Source organism: Rhinatrema bivittatum, chromosome 1 (assembly GCF_901001135.1).
Source record: "Rhinatrema bivittatum chromosome 1, aRhiBiv1.1, whole genome shotgun sequence".
Classification (NCBI taxonomy): Eukaryota; Metazoa; Chordata; class Amphibia; order Gymnophiona; family Rhinatrematidae; genus Rhinatrema; species Rhinatrema bivittatum.
The window spans coordinates 210105401-210124882 of NC_042615.1; the positions used below are offsets into that span (position 1 = coordinate 210105401).

Consider the following 19482-nt stretch of genomic DNA (forward strand, 5'->3'; position numbering starts at 1 on the left):
GCCTCCGCTTCACCAGGGGACCTCCATAAGCTCACTCCCCTGTCTAGCCAAGCTCCTCTTGCCTGCCTGCACCAAACTCCAGCTTTACTTAACCCAGTTTGTCCCTGCCTCAATGCTTCGGCATCAAGTTCCTAGCAGCTCCTTACTCTACTTCTGCCTTGCAGCCAACACAGGCTTTTCCTCGTTTTGCTTCGTGGTCTTTGGGCCTTCTGAATTCAGCCTTCCCTTGTTTTGCTTTATGGCCTTTGGGCCTCCTGACTCTGCCTTGCCTAGCCTTGTCACATGGCCTCTGGGCCTCCTGTCCCCAGCTTTCCCTTGTCTTGTGGCCATCTGGCCTCCTGTTCTTAGTCTTGACCTGTGGCCTTAGGGCCTTTCAGCTCTTTCCTTGCTTGAGCCCTATTGAGGCCTATTTCTGACCTCTGGCCTTGTCTAACTGTGGCCTCTCTAAGCCTTTCCCTGACTTGTCCCTCAGGGCCTTCCTGTATTGTTGCCTTCAGGCTTTATATGTTCCATGCTCTGTGCTGTCCTTGTCCTGTCCTAGTCTGTCCATGCCCTAGCCAGTTGTTCCAGTTCCACACTTACCTGCACTCTTTTCCAGTTCTAGTTCTATGCTTGCCTGCACTCTGTTCCAGTTGTTCCAGTTCACTCTTACCTGCACCCAGCTCCAGTCTGTTCCTGAGTTCTAGCACTGCCTGCCTTTCTCCAGTATCACCAGACTGCCCCAGTCTAGCCCTAGCCTCGTCATGCCAGCCTGTGCCACTCTGGATGAATGTGTCCACCACGTTTCTGCAGCATTGGAGCCACAACAGTGCCTGCCTTTGAGAGATTCTGCCTGGAGGAGGGCAGGAAAACGAGGATCTGTGATCCTATTCTTGCAGTATGGGGAGGGATAGCAGTTTCCTTGCCACACGAGAGAGATGCAGTCTGTGTTTGAAGAAGATTTTGTTTCTGTTTTGGTGGAAGGAGTTTTTGCCTGGGAGAAAGAATGAAGAGTTCAGTGGCTACAGTGTGGACTTTTTAACTGAAAGATCCAGTTTAACATTAGAGGAGAACAGGAAAGAGCAGTTCCCACATTAGAAGCCTATTTTCTACCACCTTTTGGACTGGGATTTTTCCTAGTGCTTGCCACCTTGAGGGACACTCACTCACATGAGCAGGACTGAGACCACAAGTGCAACTGGATTATCTTGAAGATGAACTGAAGAGAACCAGCTGATTTTGTTTAGGACTTATTACAGTAATGTTTGAGTTTGGAACACCCCATCCTGAATGTCCAGTGTATTTTGGGGGCTGGAAGTGGTCACTGCAGCCAAGTCATCTAATAGTGAGTATACTGTGTGAAAAAGAGTGAGAGACATTTCCCCCTCTATGCCATGTGCCATGGCGATTTATCCTTCCGCTACTTGAAGTATCTGTGGTTGAAAGGACTGGTGACAGTAAACTGGAACTTAGCCTTGGGAATAAGTATGTCCCCTGCACCAATGTGGTCCTAAACTTATTAGTAGGGGGCTACATAAACTTGCCACATGCACTTGCCAAATACTACTGTAAGGTAGCATAGACCTTACTAGTGGTAAAAGTGTGTGCTATGTTTAATATTATGAACTTTCCAGCAAAAAGATCAAAGGAGGTATGAGTTAGGGAGTGATGTGTGGTACGGTCCCAAAAGAGAAGTAATATAGAAAGTGCTTTCCATGAGACACTGGGAGGAGTCATAGCCTCAGTCATGCATCAGTAGCATGGGATCTTCTTAGTGTTTGGATAATTGCCAGGTTCTTGTGGTCTGGTTTGGCCTCTGTTGGAAACAGGATGCTGGGCTTGATGGACCCTTGGTCTGACCCAGCATGGCAAATTCTTATGTACTTATGAACCAGAAGAGTTCTGAACTAGTCAGTGCATGTGGTGTGTGCTGGGAGCAACAGCAGGGGGCTGTGGCCTAGCCTGGCATTCCAGTTTTGATCAATGGAAGAGGAAGAACTCTTCTGCAAAGTGATAAAAAGTTGGCCTGGGAACTTCTGACCAAGCAGGAAGATCTGTTTGGGCTAACCTGCATTTTGGAGCCACTTTAGTAAGTCCCATGCTGAAATTGGCATTATTTTTTTTGCGCATATTTTTTTCAGAACGCAAGGCAAGAACGGGTGGCCCCGGGGATAACACAGAATGGCATGCAAATGAGATATGTACAGAAAAATGTGCGCAAGACTAAATACACACACCAATACCCACATAAAGCCCCAATGCAGAAGGCAGCAGGAAAAACAGGCACTACAGTAGGAGCTAATGGAAACATTGCAGACTCATTTCTAACTATTTTAAGTTACTACTATTCGAAAATAAATTTCTTCACCTCCTACCACTTGGCCCTTTCACTCCATGGCTGGCATTAGTGTAGTTATGTGTCTGTGCAGCCTTTTCCTTGCCAAGCACCTGGGGACTGCTCAGCATGGATCAGCCCTGCCAGGAGAGAGAAGGAGCTGAGATAGACAGACCGGTGATCTGCAGAGGCTACAGACAAAGTGCAGACACCATCTGGAACAGGACCAAAAGCCGCCAAAGCAAGCCCCAGGCGCCCGGCGAAGAAAAAGGTTGCACAGACACCCAACCACACTAATGCTAGCCATGGAGTAAAAGGGCCTCCAGACAGGCACTTTAACATATAACTTTAAAGATGGCGCGGGCCATCCAGTGCTCCTACCATGTGACAGGGGCCAGCCAATGGCACGGATACCCTGTCACATGGTAAGGGCAAAGGGCCATCGGCGCCATTTTTATTAGTGGCAGCCAACGGCCCGAGAGTGGGAGATCGCTCCCGGGACCCCCACTGGACCACCAGATACCTGTAAAAAGTTTTTTTTGGGGGGGGGAAGCTAAGGGATTAGTTTTAAAGGGTCAGGGTGGGTTTAGGGGTTATTTTTGTGTGCCGTTTTTCCCGCCCTCCCCCAAAACGATAAGAGAACCCCCACAAACAATTTTGTGGGGCCCCCGATTTCTGACGATTTTGAAAATATCGTATGATATTTTCAATCGTCAGAAGCCCGATTCACATCCCTAATTTATATACCATTTGCATGCACTTACGCAGGTTTTTGTGCACGTTTTTTCTATGCTGAATGTTTTATTACACATGTATGATCAGTGTGGGAAAACCCGCACAAAAACCCGTGGCAGGTTGAGCATGGTTTATTACATTGTCCTCTTTGTGAGCACTTTCAGGAATTTCAAGAACTATCTACTTGCTCTTCTGGCTAAATAGCAGAAAGACTGTGGGAGAAAGAGTAGTGTTGTTAGTGAGTGAGAAGATACACTGAATAAGAGCTATAGTCGCACAATCCATTTGGAGTCTCTCTGAAAGAACTGTTAGCTGTGTTTTCTCCTGTTATCTTTGGGGCTTTTTGCTTTTGTACCAGTTAAAGTGTCTTATTTTATAAAGTTCTCTCTGGTTTGGAACACTTTTTGGGAGCAGACTTATTTTGTTGCGGACTGTGAAACCTCTCGGTGGCCCTGCAGAAGAACTCCTGCCCCTTGTCTCCCACAGAAGCTGAAATTTCTCTCATCCTGCCTGAGCATTCTAATACTCTCCAGGGCTGGGAAACGTGGACCCTTCCACTGAGATGGGGGGGGGGGGGGGGGAAGGTTCTGCTACGTCTTATAGAACGCCAAGGCGTGCTCAGTCAAACTAAGTATACAATTAGCTGATATGCCCGCCCTCCCCATCCCCAACCTGTAGTTCTGGTACAGGGTCAAACTGTACAGTAGAAGGTACGGATGGAACGCTTCCTTACTGACTGGGGAGGGGGGGGGATACCTTTCCCTCTGGAACTTTCTACAAGTTAAGAAACCCTATCAATGTACCCCTAAAACACCGCAGTGGGATGGGCAGATCCCATATATTTAAAGAGCAGGAAATGTTTGAACCCTCTGCTTTTCTAGACATGGCTGGTTGTAGAGAAATGCTGCCATAGCTGGATGACCCAGGTAAGACCATTCAAGACTATTTGAGGCCCCAGAGAGATGAAAGGCAGACCCTATGCTACCATTTTGGGTGGGCTATACCTACCATACCAAATGACTGAATTCTGGAACAAGTTATCTGTGAAGGTCCGAGTGAGACCCCCCAAGGTGTGGCCTGATTTGGCAGCAGGCTAACTGAGATAGCAGAGCTGAGAAAAGCTCTGAAGCCTTGTAAAAGAAACATCAGGATAACTTGATTGCCTGGGAAGAGGAAGGCTAGAGTGACTATATTCTGTGGAACTTTGAGTCAGAAGCCCAGGAAGGCAAGGCCTTCTTTCCTGTGTTTTTGGATGAATCTGTCTTATTTAAAAGGCAATTGCCCATATTTTGTAATCAAATAAAACCCTTTCCCCTGGAGAAACTTTACTTTTTGCCTCCTGACTGCACCATGATTAACAAACTAGAAGAGTTCGCAGAATAAGACACAAGTCTGTCTAAATACAAAACTGCCAGGGCTTTATGTAAGTTAATAGATGGTGCTACTGTTGTGTCTTGGCATTGAAACCCTTGATGTGCACAGCTGGGTGTGGGGGAAGAAAATAATTTTGGTTATTGACTTTTCAAAACCATGATCGCTAAGAGATACTTCAGCCTCTATAGCCAGTAATTCTGACTGCTGTAGATTTCTCCACAGTTTTCTCCACTGCATGACTGGGAAGATACCAGCACCCACCCTGTCCACCTTGAACCATTCCAGATTACCCCCCCCCCCACGTCTCTTGAGTGCCAGCAATCACGTTGCGCTGAAATCTGTTTCTCACGTCATTCACTTACCAGCCTGCGGATATCTCGCTCGCACTCCCGTTTTATTCTGTTCACCTCATCTTGGTGGGACTGGTAGGCAGCGCGCAGGTCGGCGGCTTTCATTTTATCAGCCTGCATGATGTTGTTCAAGGCCTCCTCCACCTGCCTCTTGCCGGACTTCAGCTCCAGGATCTCCTGCTGCAGCTTGATGCGCTCCCCATCGAACGCTTTCCGAGCCTCCTCTCGGGCCTCGCTCAGGAGGGCCGTTTTGACCTTGTCAGCTGCGCCATCCCGCAGCAGGTTCAGCATGGACTGCATACGCTGGAGCTCGCTGTCCCTGATCTTTGCCATGCGGGACACTTCCAGTTCGTGCTGCCGGATCAGGCCCTCCCTCACGGCCTGCAGCTCCTTCATCTTCTCCTCGTGCAGCTTTGCTTTCAGCTCAGAGATGTACGCCGTGTGCTTGTGCTGCTCCTGCTCCCTCTCCTGCTTGACGTCCTGGATCCTCTCCCTCAGCTTACTCACCTGGAGCAAAAACAAAAACAAAGCGGATTAACATCCAACGGATCAAGATGGACTGAGAAAATGATCATTTATATGGTGCATTATGGCATATTTCAGAGGTTTTGGTTTTTTTAATATAAAAACAATATAATATACCGTGTGTACTATAAGCAGGCTTTATATTCTTAAAAGGATTGGATCATAGTGATCCTGTTAGGAACATTTTTTTTCCTTTACAAATATAGCACCTATTAATTGTATATATTATTATGCATATAAAAGAGAAAGGCCACAAAAAGCCGGTCTCATGCTGAGGCAATCCCTTTGCGGCATTCAGCATCTCATTTGCCATCACCGCAGCCAGACAGCATCCTTAAACTGTAGCCCACGTTCCTACTGTTTGTCCAGAAGTTACAACAGATGGGTTTAAAACAAAGCAGCAAAATAAGGCAACAGACAAAAAGTGCTTGGCAGAATGCCAAGACCAGAAGTCATATTCCCTTAATCAAAAACTTGCTTGGTGCCTACAGTTTCCAATCTAAGCCGTGTAGCACCAGCTCTCTCTTAATAGCAATTACCTTCTTTGTGTGTTACATTTTTCAAAAAAGTCACGACGGCTGCCAAAATTAACACCACTTACACACCAGAGTCAAAATTTGTACCCAACAGATTTTGACAATGAATGTGCAGTCCAAAAGTTTTGTTTTCATTTTGCTTTGTTTTTTTTTTTTTTGTTTCATCTCTCTAAATAGCACGCACTGGCACGATTTAGTGTGCACTATTTGCAAAGAGTGCATGCTGGTGCCAAACGTTGGCACTATAAAAAAAAAAATCCCTCCCCCCCCAAAAAAAAAAATAATTTCTGGAGATTTTTGTTCCTTTCAGAAGCAAAATGAAACAAATCTCACTGATATTTCTTACATAATTTCAAGTGACTGTACCTGCCTAATTCTGACATATTAAGACAGAGTTTCCCATCCTTTTCAAGCCCAAGGTACACTTGCATTAACAAAAAATGAGGGGTGCACCAATCTCCGTGGAGCAGGAAATGTGGAAATGGAGAGGACTCATTTGGCCAAAAGAAGAGCTAGGAGAGCAATGAAAGCCCCATCAGTCCTCTTACAAAATGTTAAATCCAAGCTAGAGAGGGGACACAAGTGAATCTGTCACGATGGACCTGCACCCTCTAGCAAGTGCAGCAGAAGGGAGACGTGGACGTGATGCAGGCAGCCGGCTCAGATACTTGGGCTGCTGCATGTGGCTAGCAGAGCTCCTCCACTGCTGCTGCTCCCAACACAGAACGAGTCGCATCAAGTGCTCACTGCACGCTCTCCCCATCTCAGCCAGCCTGGGGATAAGGCAGAGGCTGGAAGGACTCAAACACAGGGAAGATAAGGAGGTGCTGTGGACAACGTGTGCGCTTCAAAATGCAGGGCCCTGACTATCCCTGCGCTCTGCTGCATGCTGCCCATTAATTACTGCCCTCCGAGGCTCATGCTGCAGCTAGGAAGGAGGGGCATGCACGATTACATATGTTCTCAGAAAGGAGCTCTTACACGTTTAAGAAGCACTTCTGGTGCCTCCTATTGCTGCAAAGTACTGAGAGCAGAATCCAGGTGCTGTCTTGGATTTGGGCCTCAGGCAGTGGTGACTTTTCTGTGGCACACTGGTTAGGAAACACTGTGTCAGGAGACTGCTGGTTTTTCATGTCTTCATTTATGAGTTAGGTTCTCAGATTGCACTCGCAGGGCCTTGGTGACGCGTGAAGCCCCTATACATCAGCACTCTAGAACTGCTGCAAGGTGGCAGCAAACTGTCCCCCCCCCCCCCCCCAACCCACTTATTCCTGTTTGGATTTGATTCATGCTCATTTAGGACTGAGAAAAGTTGTTGGAGTTAGCTATCCATTGATTGTCGAAAAAAAAGTACACACACCTTGTGTTACCAAAAGCAGCAGCTCTAACACCCTGCATCTCTCAGAAGTCATATAAAAACCCTTTACACAAGTTTTTGAATAGCACCCTTTAGAACCGCATAATTCATTATCAGCTTCGCTATAATGAGGGCAGTTTCCGAGTGGATTTAACCAGCTAAACAAAGAGCTAGCCAGCTAGATTGGCCAGGGTGAAAACCGTTCCAAATAGAGAAGCTCAATAGTTTTCCATCTTCCATGCTATCCTACACCACTGTAGGACTGTGCCTTCCCATAACTCTATGCCACAGACTGTGCATAGCAGCAACAGTGCAGCTTCTAACATATTTATAAACCTGAAGCCAACTTTTTTTTTTTTTTTTTTTACAAAGAGCCTGAATTTGTCTCACACTAAACATTTTGGTAAGTTCACAGACATGCCAGCTGTATCTCTTGCTTCATTGTTTCAGGATATAAGTGATTCCGAGGGGAGGGGAGAAACAAGGTTAATTCTGAAGATCCTGTCTTGTTGGCAAATGCTCAAACATTTAATATGCCATGTATGCTACAACCAGCTTTCAAAGAAAAACTGCCCCTGCCTCTTTCTCTCTGAAAATGAGCAGGCACAGAGCCTATATTGTAAAAAGAGAGCCACCTGTCTACACTCCTACATGTGCGAATGGCCGAGCAGAGCAGGGTGGGGAAAATAGCATGCATACTTTTGGAAATTGAATTGACACCAGCTGTTTTACTCCCCTGACCCAAAGATGCCCACAGGAATGGCACTTCTCAATCTAGCTAAAAGTACACATGCTATGGAAGGCCAAGTCTGCTGATATCCAGGCAGAAGGCGGCAACTAAGTTAGCAATCTCTTCTGACACACACATATATAATGCACATCTCTATAGCTATTTATACTAAAGTAGAGTTAATTTATATTGTTTTTCCTGAAGGGAAGGTCCATAAACAGCTATTAGCCAGGTAGACATGGGGAAGCCAGTGCATATCTGTGGGAGTGAGATACAAGAAATAGATCAACTGTTGGGGATCTGACAGGTACTTGTAACCCGGACTGGCCACTGTCAGAGACAGAATGCTGGGCTTAATGGACCTTGATCTGATCCAGCATGGCACTTATGTTTTTCTATGATAACACTGAGATACTGGGTACTTGCCAGGTTCTTATGGCCTGGATTGGCCACTGTTGGTGAAGAATAGGCCGAGCAGACAACCAAAAATACCCAGATGCCTCTGCTGTACTGTGGCCTGTCAGAGGTGAATGAACTCTGAGAGACTTTCTGACTATCACAGATTCGAAGGATGTAGAAGATTTAGGAAACTTGTAAGCTCTGCACAGCATATAATTAAAGGCCAGAAAGGCTTCAATGACAATATCTGCACCACAATACAGGGAAACTTGTTTTGCAGGAAAGCAGGATGCAGGCTTTTGTCTTGCAGATGCCTCTCTCAACGGACAGGAACCAGGTACAAAGAAGATACTTTTGAGGTTACAGCTTTAAATTAAATCCTGGTGCCAACCGACGGAATTCAAGCCTAGCTTCTATGTAAAACTAAGACTGCTATCTGTTTACACAACAAAAGAAGAACAGAAGAATACAGTGCATCAAAGCCTGGGTGATAAAGGAACTTTTATCATGGAAGGGTGGTTTCAGGGGAGACTAGTAAAGAATGATTTTTACAACTGAATGGAGGATGTCCTCACAAGCATTTCCTATACATGATAAATTGTCATGACAACAGCATAATGTATCTTTGTAAAGAAGTCTTTGGGCAGTCACGTCATTCATTCATTCTGGAAGCTTCGGCAGTGCTGTATTTTGATTATATAAGTCAGGGCATGTCATATATTCATGGAGATGCTAGTTATTACAGATAGAGGGCATTTATATCGCATCTCCCAGGAACACTTGTCTTGGACTCTCTTTTAAACAGCTGAATAAATTATATTTTAAAACCTCTTGCTGAGTAAGAAGTGTTCTTGTTGCCCTGGCTTTGAGTCCAGAAATTATAAACATTGGACACAGGATGCTGGGCTTGATGGACCCTCGATCTGACCCAGTATGGCATGTTCTTATCTAGTGCCTGCTTGGCTGACATTATCTGGTGTACAATGCAGTAACCAGAAACAGCATGAAGTTAGATTTCGCAATACCCTACACCCGACTACATATTTATTAACACTGACAAAGTTATAAACTAGATTATGAAAGGATTCACCGCTGTCTACCTAAGGCCAGAATATTTCAATACTGATTTATGACTTTAACCTTTATGTACACTAGCATACTGTCTTGCTTTGCACATATGCTCTGTGGTCCTCTACCATTTTGGGGTTAATTTTTAAAGCCATTTATGGACATAATACCTAGTTTTATGAGTATGTGGCCTTTACACAATCGGCCAGGCCTCTGTTTATGTGCAGCCCAGTTTGCATGTACTTTTATGTGAACTAAGCAGAGGTGTTCCAGAGGGCAGAGTTGGGGGCGGGAGTCAGCATCTACACACATTTATGTTAAAAAAAACATGCAAATGCACAAGTAATGCTCGCCGAACAGGAGGTGCAACTCTCCATGAGTGAATCTCTGCATGTACCTGGCCACTTAGCCGCAAGTTTCCAAAGCAAACTTTTGCACATAAGTTTGTTTTGAAAATCCTCATTAAAGTCTGCCTTTTCAACATAAATATAGCCTTTCTGGTGTGAGGAAACTTAGAAAATTACCCTCCCTTTTACAAAGGAACTTAAATCAGTCAGTCAGCCTTTCAAAACGCACAGTCTTTATTGATGTTGTACACATTAATAAATAAGTTTTCATTGGTCAATTTTCATTAATTACTCTGGGGCAGACAGAACAAAGGAACTTGCCCTTTGGTTTTCAACAGTTATCAGTGTGTAGCTCCTGTCAAGGTGAAACCCAGAAAACAGGTTCCAAAGGTCATATCTCACATTTCCATTTAGATAGACACTGTCACTGTATCAAGATATATAACCAGGGTTTCCTGCGTGGGGGGAAGTTTCCTTTCAAGGCCCTCGAGCAGCTCTTAACTTTTCCACTTTTAAGTCTTTTGCACACAGCACAGATGATCACACATGTATGATAGGATTGCAAATGATGATTTAGAGTCTTTACAGCTGTTTATTTTCAAATTGTTACAAGTGCTTTTAATAGGCTTATGACTTCTAACAGTCTTTATTAATGTAGATGTTAACTGAAAGAATTACGTCAACTGGATTTATTTGTTCTCTTCCCTCCCATTGGATTCTGGGCAAAGCTTTTGTGCTTCCCTCCCATGGTAGCTGAAGTAAGAAAAAAAGTGTACTTTAAAATTTTTAGACTTAACTCCTACTTCCTTTTGTAGTATCAAAGATAATGCCCTTTACGTCTTCCTCTCCCAATCCTCAGCAGATATCAATGGGCCACTGAAGTGGTCCATTTCTTTTCCCTTGCTCATCTTTCTCTTTCTTCCTTGGATCTTGGTGATCTCAGGTCCCTCTTGCTGGAATGGAGCCTCTCCCATTTGATAGAAGACCAAAAGTAAGTAAGCTTAAGAGAGTCCCAAAAGATTGGGCACTCCCAACTTAAAGAAGTAAAAGGAGGAGACCACGTGACCCAATGCACGAGTAGGACGCACGTTCTGCTTGCTCCCGGTGCCCCCCTCAAAAAGTACCATGTTGTATCTAGAATTTGGTAGCAGAAGGGCTGCTCACCCTCCTATTGGATTCGCAAAGGAGTATAGCAGATTTCTTGCTGCGGGAGAATGGCCCGATGGCATCTAATTTACAGCATGAGAAAAAAAAACAGCCAAGCTGCGTGCAGGATTCCAAAATGGCAGACGGACCACTGAGCCCGGGTACGGGCCTCAGCTCCCCGAACTCTGCTTTGGTTGAGGAGGTGACTCAGGTGGTGGTAAGGGCCTTGGATGGGAGGTTTGCTGAGTCATCAGCAAATCCAAATAGGAAATGAGACTCTGGGCAAAATCGATAAGCAAGTAGAAGACACCCAGCAACGTGTGACGGCGATCGAAATGGAGACACAGGCCTTGCAAACATACTCAACCTTGCAAAAACAGATAACGCTGGATGCCAAGGTAGAGGATCTAGAAAACCGGGCCCGAAGAAATAATTTAAGATTCGTGAGCTTCCCCGAAACCTTGCCGGGCCACAAAATTCATAAACTACTGGAAGGATGGTTGCTTAAAGAACTGGGGCTGGAATCATTGCTGGAACACCGCTACATAGAGAGAGCTCGCAGACTGGGAGCATGGATTGAAAGCCCGAGTAGGCCACGTACAGTGATTGCTAAATATTTAAACTTTGCACATAAAGTGTTGATTCTGCAAACCTACCTAAAAAAGCCTTCACTCGTACGAAGGACACAAGATTTTGCTATTCCAAGATTTTTTGGTGGTAGTGTCACAACGCAGGAGAGTCTTTGCCCCTATCTTTACCGCCCTTTTCAACAAACACATACGCTTCAACTCACAATACCCAGCCAAACTAAGAGTAGAGCAGAATGGTGTGTGGCAAGTATTTGATTCAATCCCAGCAGCCAAGCTATTTCTGGGATCTCTGCCAGAATAAAAGCCGTTGGACTATTACTGGCTGGCGAAATATTGGACTGACAGATTCCCGAAGAGAGGAAAAATGATTATGGAATCCGAAAACTATATGCGCTGGTAGAAATTTTTCAGGTTACCGAATAGTTACTGTTTACATGTTAAAGTGAGTGTCCGGCCCAGGCAGGCATGGTGAGGGGTTGCACCAACATGGGTACTAAATGTGGTCTCCATATCTCCTATTATGGGAGGTGTTCTGTATTATTGGTTTGGGGAGAGGGGGGGGAGGGAAGGGGTGGGAAGACAGATACTCATTGTACTAACTATATCTTGAACCTGATCTAAGTGGCTTTATGATGAGTCTGCCTCCAGAGACATATAAAACACAATTATCTGGGAGAGAACCTTGGAAAAAAGCTTGCTATCTCCAGGAGGCAATTTTTTTGTCAATTGCAGTAGGCCTTTAACTATCAAAGTAAAGAATTATAACCACTTTGGCTTCAAAGGCTGGAGGGGAGTCAGAAGGAACTGGGATAAGTTACTTTGATATACTCTTCCAAGAGTTTTTCTGGATAAAGTATAGTTGATGTGATTCGTGTCCTGTTCTGGAATATAGAGGGATTAGGATCTCCAGTAAAACCCATAAAAATGCTGACATCTCTCAAACGACAAAGCCAAAATAGCATGTATACAAGAAACACATCTTAATGATTTAGAGCACTGTAAGTTAAAAAGGGACTGGGTAGGACAAGTATATTACTTGTCCTACCCAGTCCCTCAGCACATTTACAGATTCAGTGGGGCGCTATGTCATAATAACGGGGAAACTATATGGGAAGGAAGTCACTATCTGTAACTTGTATGCCCCAAATACATACTCTCATAGCTTTTCTCAAGAGGTTAAGTAAGTTCTGCTCACTAATGCCAACGGTAAAGCTTTTTGTGTTGGGAGACTAACTGTGTAGTTGATCCCCAAGTGGCTAGGCAATCAACAACTGCAATACCCAAAATTAGGGAGGAAGAAGGGCATCTCTTACCTATGCCATCAATTGGATCTATTAGAAGCCTGGAGAGTCTTACACCAGGAAGAGAGATTATACACATACCTCGAGGGCTCATGAGACCATGTCATGCACAGACTATATTTTGATATCCTCAGTGATGTTTCCCATACTCATTGGGTCTTCGGAGTTTTCGGACCATGCTATGATTAGGGTAGACATTAAATGGGGAAATGAACAATTGGGACAGCGCAGGTGGAAATTTACCTCTTACTTAACAGGGAACACTGAATTTCAGGTTTATTTACAAACTAATTGGAAGGCGTATGAGAAATATAACTCAGATCATAAGGCAAACCTGATACTATACTGGGAGGCGGGGAAGGCTGTGCTCCGCCATCAGAAGAAATAAACTGATCTCTCACCGAATTTTAGAATTAGAGTGAGACCATCAGAAGATAAAAGCTCAATATATTGCTAACCCTACCCCCATTAATAAGCAGTGGTATAGAGACTTTATATAATCTTAATTGTCTTTTACATCAACGGGCTACCAGATTTCTGCTCTATTTTTCCCCACAAATTATACAGATTTGGTATTAAACCTGATAAGCTTTTAGCACATATGATAAAAACAAAGCAAAGCTGTACGTTTATAAAGACGTTACTAAATGAGGATGGAGTTAAGCAATAGTCTGTAGGGGAGATTTGTAAAACTGAGAGCTTTCTATAAACAACTGTACAGTGAGGAGACTAACTGGGGCGGAGGAGGAAGAGCAGCATTTCTTCCAGGGGTTGCAACTCCCGAAGGTGACTGAGCAACAATTGTCTCTATTAAATAGGCCAATCACTATTGCTGAAATTGTCCCAATCAATTGCCAGGCTACATTCAGCATAACCTCCTGGTGACTTCTCTCAGATATGCATGGAAATCTCTTTGTAATAAATTGAGGATCTCGTGGGAGGTTTCTCCAGCTCTTGTCAGGTTGGCTGCCCTAGATTCCCCCCAGGCCTTGAAAACAAGACAATACAGGATTGGGAGTGGAAGGGACTCACTACACTTAGGTAATACTTGAACGATACTGGCAAAGAAGTTTGGAGTTTTGCAGAGTTGCGAAATGAATATAACCTCACACAAAGAATTTTACCTCTATCTCCAAATTACACACTTTATTGTAACTGATCTTTTTAGACACTCTAGAGCCCCCTCCCAATCCCTAGAGGGATATTTTTTTTTACTATTCCGCAGAGGCAGAAAGTATCTATGGCATGTCTAACTAAAGCGCTTAAAAAATTGGAGTGTTCCAATGCCAGGCAATTGGTGGCAGATTCATGGAAAACAGAGCTGGTGAATCCTATTCCTGCTGGGATAATAAAGCGGTGGTTTAGAGCTATACCAGGTATTACAGAAAATATTTTACGTGAGACACAGTATAAGTTTCTGCGCAGAATGTACATCCCTATTTCCAGAGCTTACAAAGCAAAATTGGTACATTCTAGTTTGTGTCTGAAATGTCATAAAGCTCCAGGTACTTTGTACCATAGCTTCTGGGACTGTCCAAAGGTTAAGCAAGCCTGGCGGAGATCCTGAAATGACAGATCAGGAGTCTGAGATGGAAGAAGAAGAGGGAGAGGGAGGGAAGTTCTGGGACTGAGGAAGGGGAGGAGGGGTTGGGGATGGGCTCCAGGATCTGAGGAGAAGGAAGAGGTAAGATAAGATCACAGGGTGCTGGGTTTGGGTGACAGAATCCAAGATCAAGGCAAGAGAGCGTGAATTATGGTGAAGGGGGGTGCGGGAATGGTGAGGAGGTGGCAAGTGCCCCTACTGTGCAATGGTCCTGCTCTCCCTTGCATCACCTTTCTAACCATTCACCCAGTCTGGCATAGATACACATAGTTACACACACACACACACACACACCACTGCATCTTATCCCCACTACCCTCAGAGACATGCCCCCCCAGATGATCCCCTCCAATCCCCCAGTAATCCTCCACTCAGTCACTCCTAACCTCCCCAAAATGAACCCTTTGCTCTGTTCCAGTCTCCTCCACTCCCTCTTGTTCTATGCACACTTCCTGGATCAGCAAGCAGAGGGTTGTTCTCTGCTGCATGAGATTCAGCACAGCCGGAAGACAGCAAATCTTCAGCCAGCCTGCTGCGCCACCCCTAGTCCCCCCAAAAAAGATTTTTGCTGCCCTAGGCACAGGCCTAGTGTACCTATTCACAAATACAAAAACGGTGTATTTTTTGAAAACTTTAATATACATGTATAAATCCCACTATATATCCATACAACAATGCATAACACAAGTTAAAAAAAAACCAACCCACAATGATACCTTTTTAAAATGTTATGTGATATGCATTGTTGTATGGATTTATAGTGGAATTTGTAAATGTATATTAAAGTTTTTAAAAAAATACACCATTTTTGTATTTGTGGATACTGATATGTAAATGGTGTGATACTGATTACCCTTGGTTTTTTTTTTTTTACTAGTGTACCTATTCACAAATCTAGGGCTGCACACATGAGCTGTGCTCTTGTAGAAACGGTTAGCATCTTCAGACCAGAAACTGCCTTCTGTTAATAGCAGGAAATTTACAAATAGCCTTATCTGCATGGCACACGTTTTGGACGCGCTAATCTCCTTATTGCATCAGGTGCTAGTCTAGCATGTGCAATACGCGCGTCCAACCGTGTGTAAACCTGTGCCCTAGGCTGGGCGCACTTTACTGCGTCAGCCCCAGAATTCCTGCAACACACTGAAAGTCTGAATTGCCTGATGACAGTCTCTCTCTCTGTGATCCCAGGCGAGTTACTTCACCAATTCACTTTATTCTTCTTCAGTTAGATATGTAACATCACTGCTTCCTCTCCACCCAAATATGCTGACAGGCCATGAGTGCCCACACTGTAATATTTGTAACCTGGATTTAAATGATGGCTCCCTCCCTATATAAATTATTATTACTTCATTAAAATCAGTATGGCTTGCAATCCTCTTATACCTAAGATATTTTATTTTTCTGTCTGACACCTGCATTTACAAACCATTAAACAAGAAAAAGAACAGCACAGGACAGAATAAAGTTATCTTAACCTTGTCAAACAAATGAAGAGTAAATGTTTATAATGCATAAGCTGTGCCTAGTGGCCTTAACGCAAGACTGCCCCCTTCCTTGAAATTAAATGTCACTTTCTAGTACACATATTCACGTAAAAGCATCAGATTCTTCGAGGCTTCCACTGACAGAGGCCAAGATCATGAAGAGCAAGCCCCTTCCAATCTCCTAGATGAAATCTTTAGTCTCTACACGTGCTTCCCAAGACTGTTGCCAAAGCAATCATTGCCTATTCAATGAAGAAAAAAAAAGTAAAGATACTTTACTATACATTAAAGCCACGCCAGAAATTCAGGTTACTTTAGGATTTTAGTGTTATCATCAAGTTCACATCATGCAAATAAAGTAATTTTAGTTTAAGAAATGCTAAAAGAAGATTCATAGTATCTCTGCGTCTACCTTGCACGAAGGATTTACTGTAGGTTGCAGCTATTGATTTTTTTATAGCAGTGAAAGAAGTCATCACACAAGGAGCTATGACTATTACATTGCTGTATAGCTCTGTAGTTTTAAACTAAACAATACTGTTCATCATTTACTGAGGTGGAACTACAGGTAGATGGCAGAAAAATATGGAACAATTCTGTGTGTGACATGTAGGACCAACAGTACCAAATCAAAAGTTGATCTGTGTCTATGTGTTTGTGTGTGTGTGTATGTGCGCGTGAGTAAACACACACACACACACACACATATATATATATATATATATATATATATATATATATATATAAATAAAACTTCTATATTTAAAAATTACTTTTGAAACAATTTTCATCAAAGAAAACCTTTAATCAAACCACCTATTATTAAAATCAAATAGAAACCTCATCTCTCTAAAAACCCATCCACACACATACAGAGCACAATAAAATCTATACCTCAGCAAGAATACAACATTGTATCCCTAATTTTGCAAAGGTGTATATATACATACACACATGCATATACACACTTTGGGCTAGATTTTAAAAGCCCTGCGTGTGTAAATCCTCCCGGATTTACACGCGCAGGGCACTCGCACGCCGGCGCGCCTATTTTGCATAGGCTGCTGGCACGCGCAAAGCCCCGGGACACGCGTAAGTTCCGGGGCTTCGTAAAAGGGGTGGGAGGGGGCATGTCCGAGGTCAGGGGGCGGTCCGGGAGGGCGGTCCCGAGTCCCCCGGCACTGTGGCCTGTGCCGGGGGATGCCGAGGCGGCATGCACAAGTTACGCCTGCTTCAAGCAGGCGTAACTTGCACAATAAAAGGTAGGGGGCGGGATTTAGGTAGGGCTGGGGTAGATAGGGGAAGGGAGGGGAAGATGGGGGGGATGCGGAGGAAATGGAGGCAGGCTGCGCGGCTCGGCGCGCGCAGGCTGCCGAATTTGCGCAGCCTTGCGCGCGCCGACCCTGGATTTTATACTATACGCGCGTATCTTATAAAATCTGGCGTACTTTTTTTAAGATCTACCTCAGCATAAATATATATATGAATCGACACTATTCAGAACTTCCAATCTGAGAAAAGTAGTAAGACAGACAAGACAGAAGATGAATGAGGTAAAAGATGCTTCTGAAGTGGAGTGCAGAATAAATCGCAAGGCAAGAGATGAGGTAAGATCAGTTGAAAGATGCTGAATAGAAGTGCTAAAATACATTTTTAGCTTGAATTTATTTACTGCAAACTTTTTCCCATTGGCGAAATATAAGAGCAGCCCACGGATTCTATTTAGGAAGGACTAGCACAGCCTTTGTGCAATTCAATCTCCAAGTATGGATTCAACCATCAGACAAAGAAAGGTGCATACAGTGGACCCTTGACTTACAAACTCAATTGGTTCCAGAGGGTTGGTTGTACTCAAGTTGGTTGTGAGTCAAGACTATTTTTTCCATAGGAAATAATGGAAATTCCCATGTGTTCCAAACCTCCCAAAAGCACCCCTTACCTAACCATTTCTATAATAAAAAATGGTTGTATAATGTCTGTAATTACCAAAAACACAAATAATTTCCTAGTGTACTCACCAAAAAGTTATAAAATGTGCCTAGCCTACCAGAAAACAACAATTTCACCTCCTCCACCAGTTCCTTTATGATATCTGCATATGGACTCTCTACCTGGGTATCAAGCTACTTTAAGAGAACATTGCACAAATTTCAGTTTTGGGTGAGTTTCCTCACTCCGAAGTTCATCAAATCTTCACAAGAGAGCACTGTTCAGTTCGTATGAAACTCTGCATGTCAAAGTGGCCCCTAACCTCTACACTGATACCTACACCTCACCTCGAGTAACTAGGTGGGCCTCATATAGGGATATAAATACCTGTCTAGAATGAGGGCATTATGGCTAGGTGCTCTCGCTCTCTCCACCCACCCACCCATTTTGGTCATAACCCAAAAGTCATAACTCAAGGGCCCACTGTATTTGTAAATTGCCTGCTATTAACAGAAGGAAGTTTATGATAAAGAGAGGTTAACAGACAGTTTCTCTAAGAGCATAGCTCATGTATGTATGAGGTCTCTAACTCTTGCAGTAAGCAAACACCACAAAATGATCACTGAAAATGCCAGTGAGTCAGGAAAATTAAAGATTTCTCCAGCACTACCTCGGAAACCAAAAAAAGATTAGCTGGAAAATATTTTTTGTAATAAATACAAATTCCATGGTGGTACAGTTTTAGCAGAGGTACTCCTCCTGATTGTGGGAAACATATCTTCATTTGAATTTCTTTTATATATTTTAGTCCAGTCACCAAAAGTGTTACGTTTAAACATCTCGCTCGACAATGAAGTAAAGATCTCATTTTTTGCCCCCCCCCCCCCCCCTCCATGGCCCAACTATAGATACTTGGCTGAAATTAAGGTACTGCCTTGACAGGGAACATTCATTCTGTACACGGCCTTCTGATCTATGCCTGTGAAAGCATATTTGGGGAAAATAAAGAAAGATGAAACAGTTCTGACAGTTTGTAACTGCAGATCTCTCAATCTGCTGAGCCAATGCATGACCCCTCTAAGGGGCACATGAATATACAGAGAGAATCCCACCAAAATCGCAAGCAACGCATGATACTCAAATTTGTAACATATCCGTGCATGAGGATGGGATCTTCGACAGAGGCAACCATGGTCCCTGCAGAAAGAGAGGGGAGCACTGCAACAAGAAAGGCAGGGCTGGGAAATACACTGCAGAATTTCAGATAGATACATTCACAAGCCACATCCATGTTAAGGTGACATTTTTGAAGCAGAGAAAATCTGGAACCTCAGTATGTTTCTTTTATTATAATACAGAATAGACTAGAGCAAAACGATACATTTGAAGATAATGCTGCAACTAGTCCTGAGAATTAACTTCCTGCTAACATGAGTTACGGAGCATCAGAATTTGAGTGTCACCTCACTAACATCTATCCATGATGCACATCCACACACTGAACACTTCTTCATTTTCACTGTAACAGGCACAGGATGAAATACATCTAGTTTCTTCCGGGTCTTAGAAACGTACATCCTCTTTTTGCTGGAGTGATAGTAGCTCACAAAAGTTCTGCCGATGTGATGTATTCCTGCAGTTCTAAGCATTATTATTTAAGACAATATAACCTGGAAAGTGGGATTTGG

At 43.7% G+C, this 19482-nt stretch overlaps 1 protein-coding gene across 17 annotated transcripts in view; it reads right to left on the minus strand.

Moving 5' to 3' along the window:
- Positions 1–19482, minus strand: part of JAKMIP1 (janus kinase and microtubule interacting protein 1) — a 558919-nt gene that overhangs the window by 270302 nt on the left and 269135 nt on the right. For all 17 annotated transcript variants that reach the window (XM_029591381.1, XM_029591375.1, XM_029591329.1 and 14 more), the window contains one exon: positions 4786–5280. In XM_029591381.1, the coding sequence (XP_029447241.1) occupies positions 4786–5169 (384 nt within the window). In that variant the 5' untranslated portion in view covers positions 5170–5280. The remainder of the gene's footprint in view (positions 1–4785; positions 5281–19482) is intronic.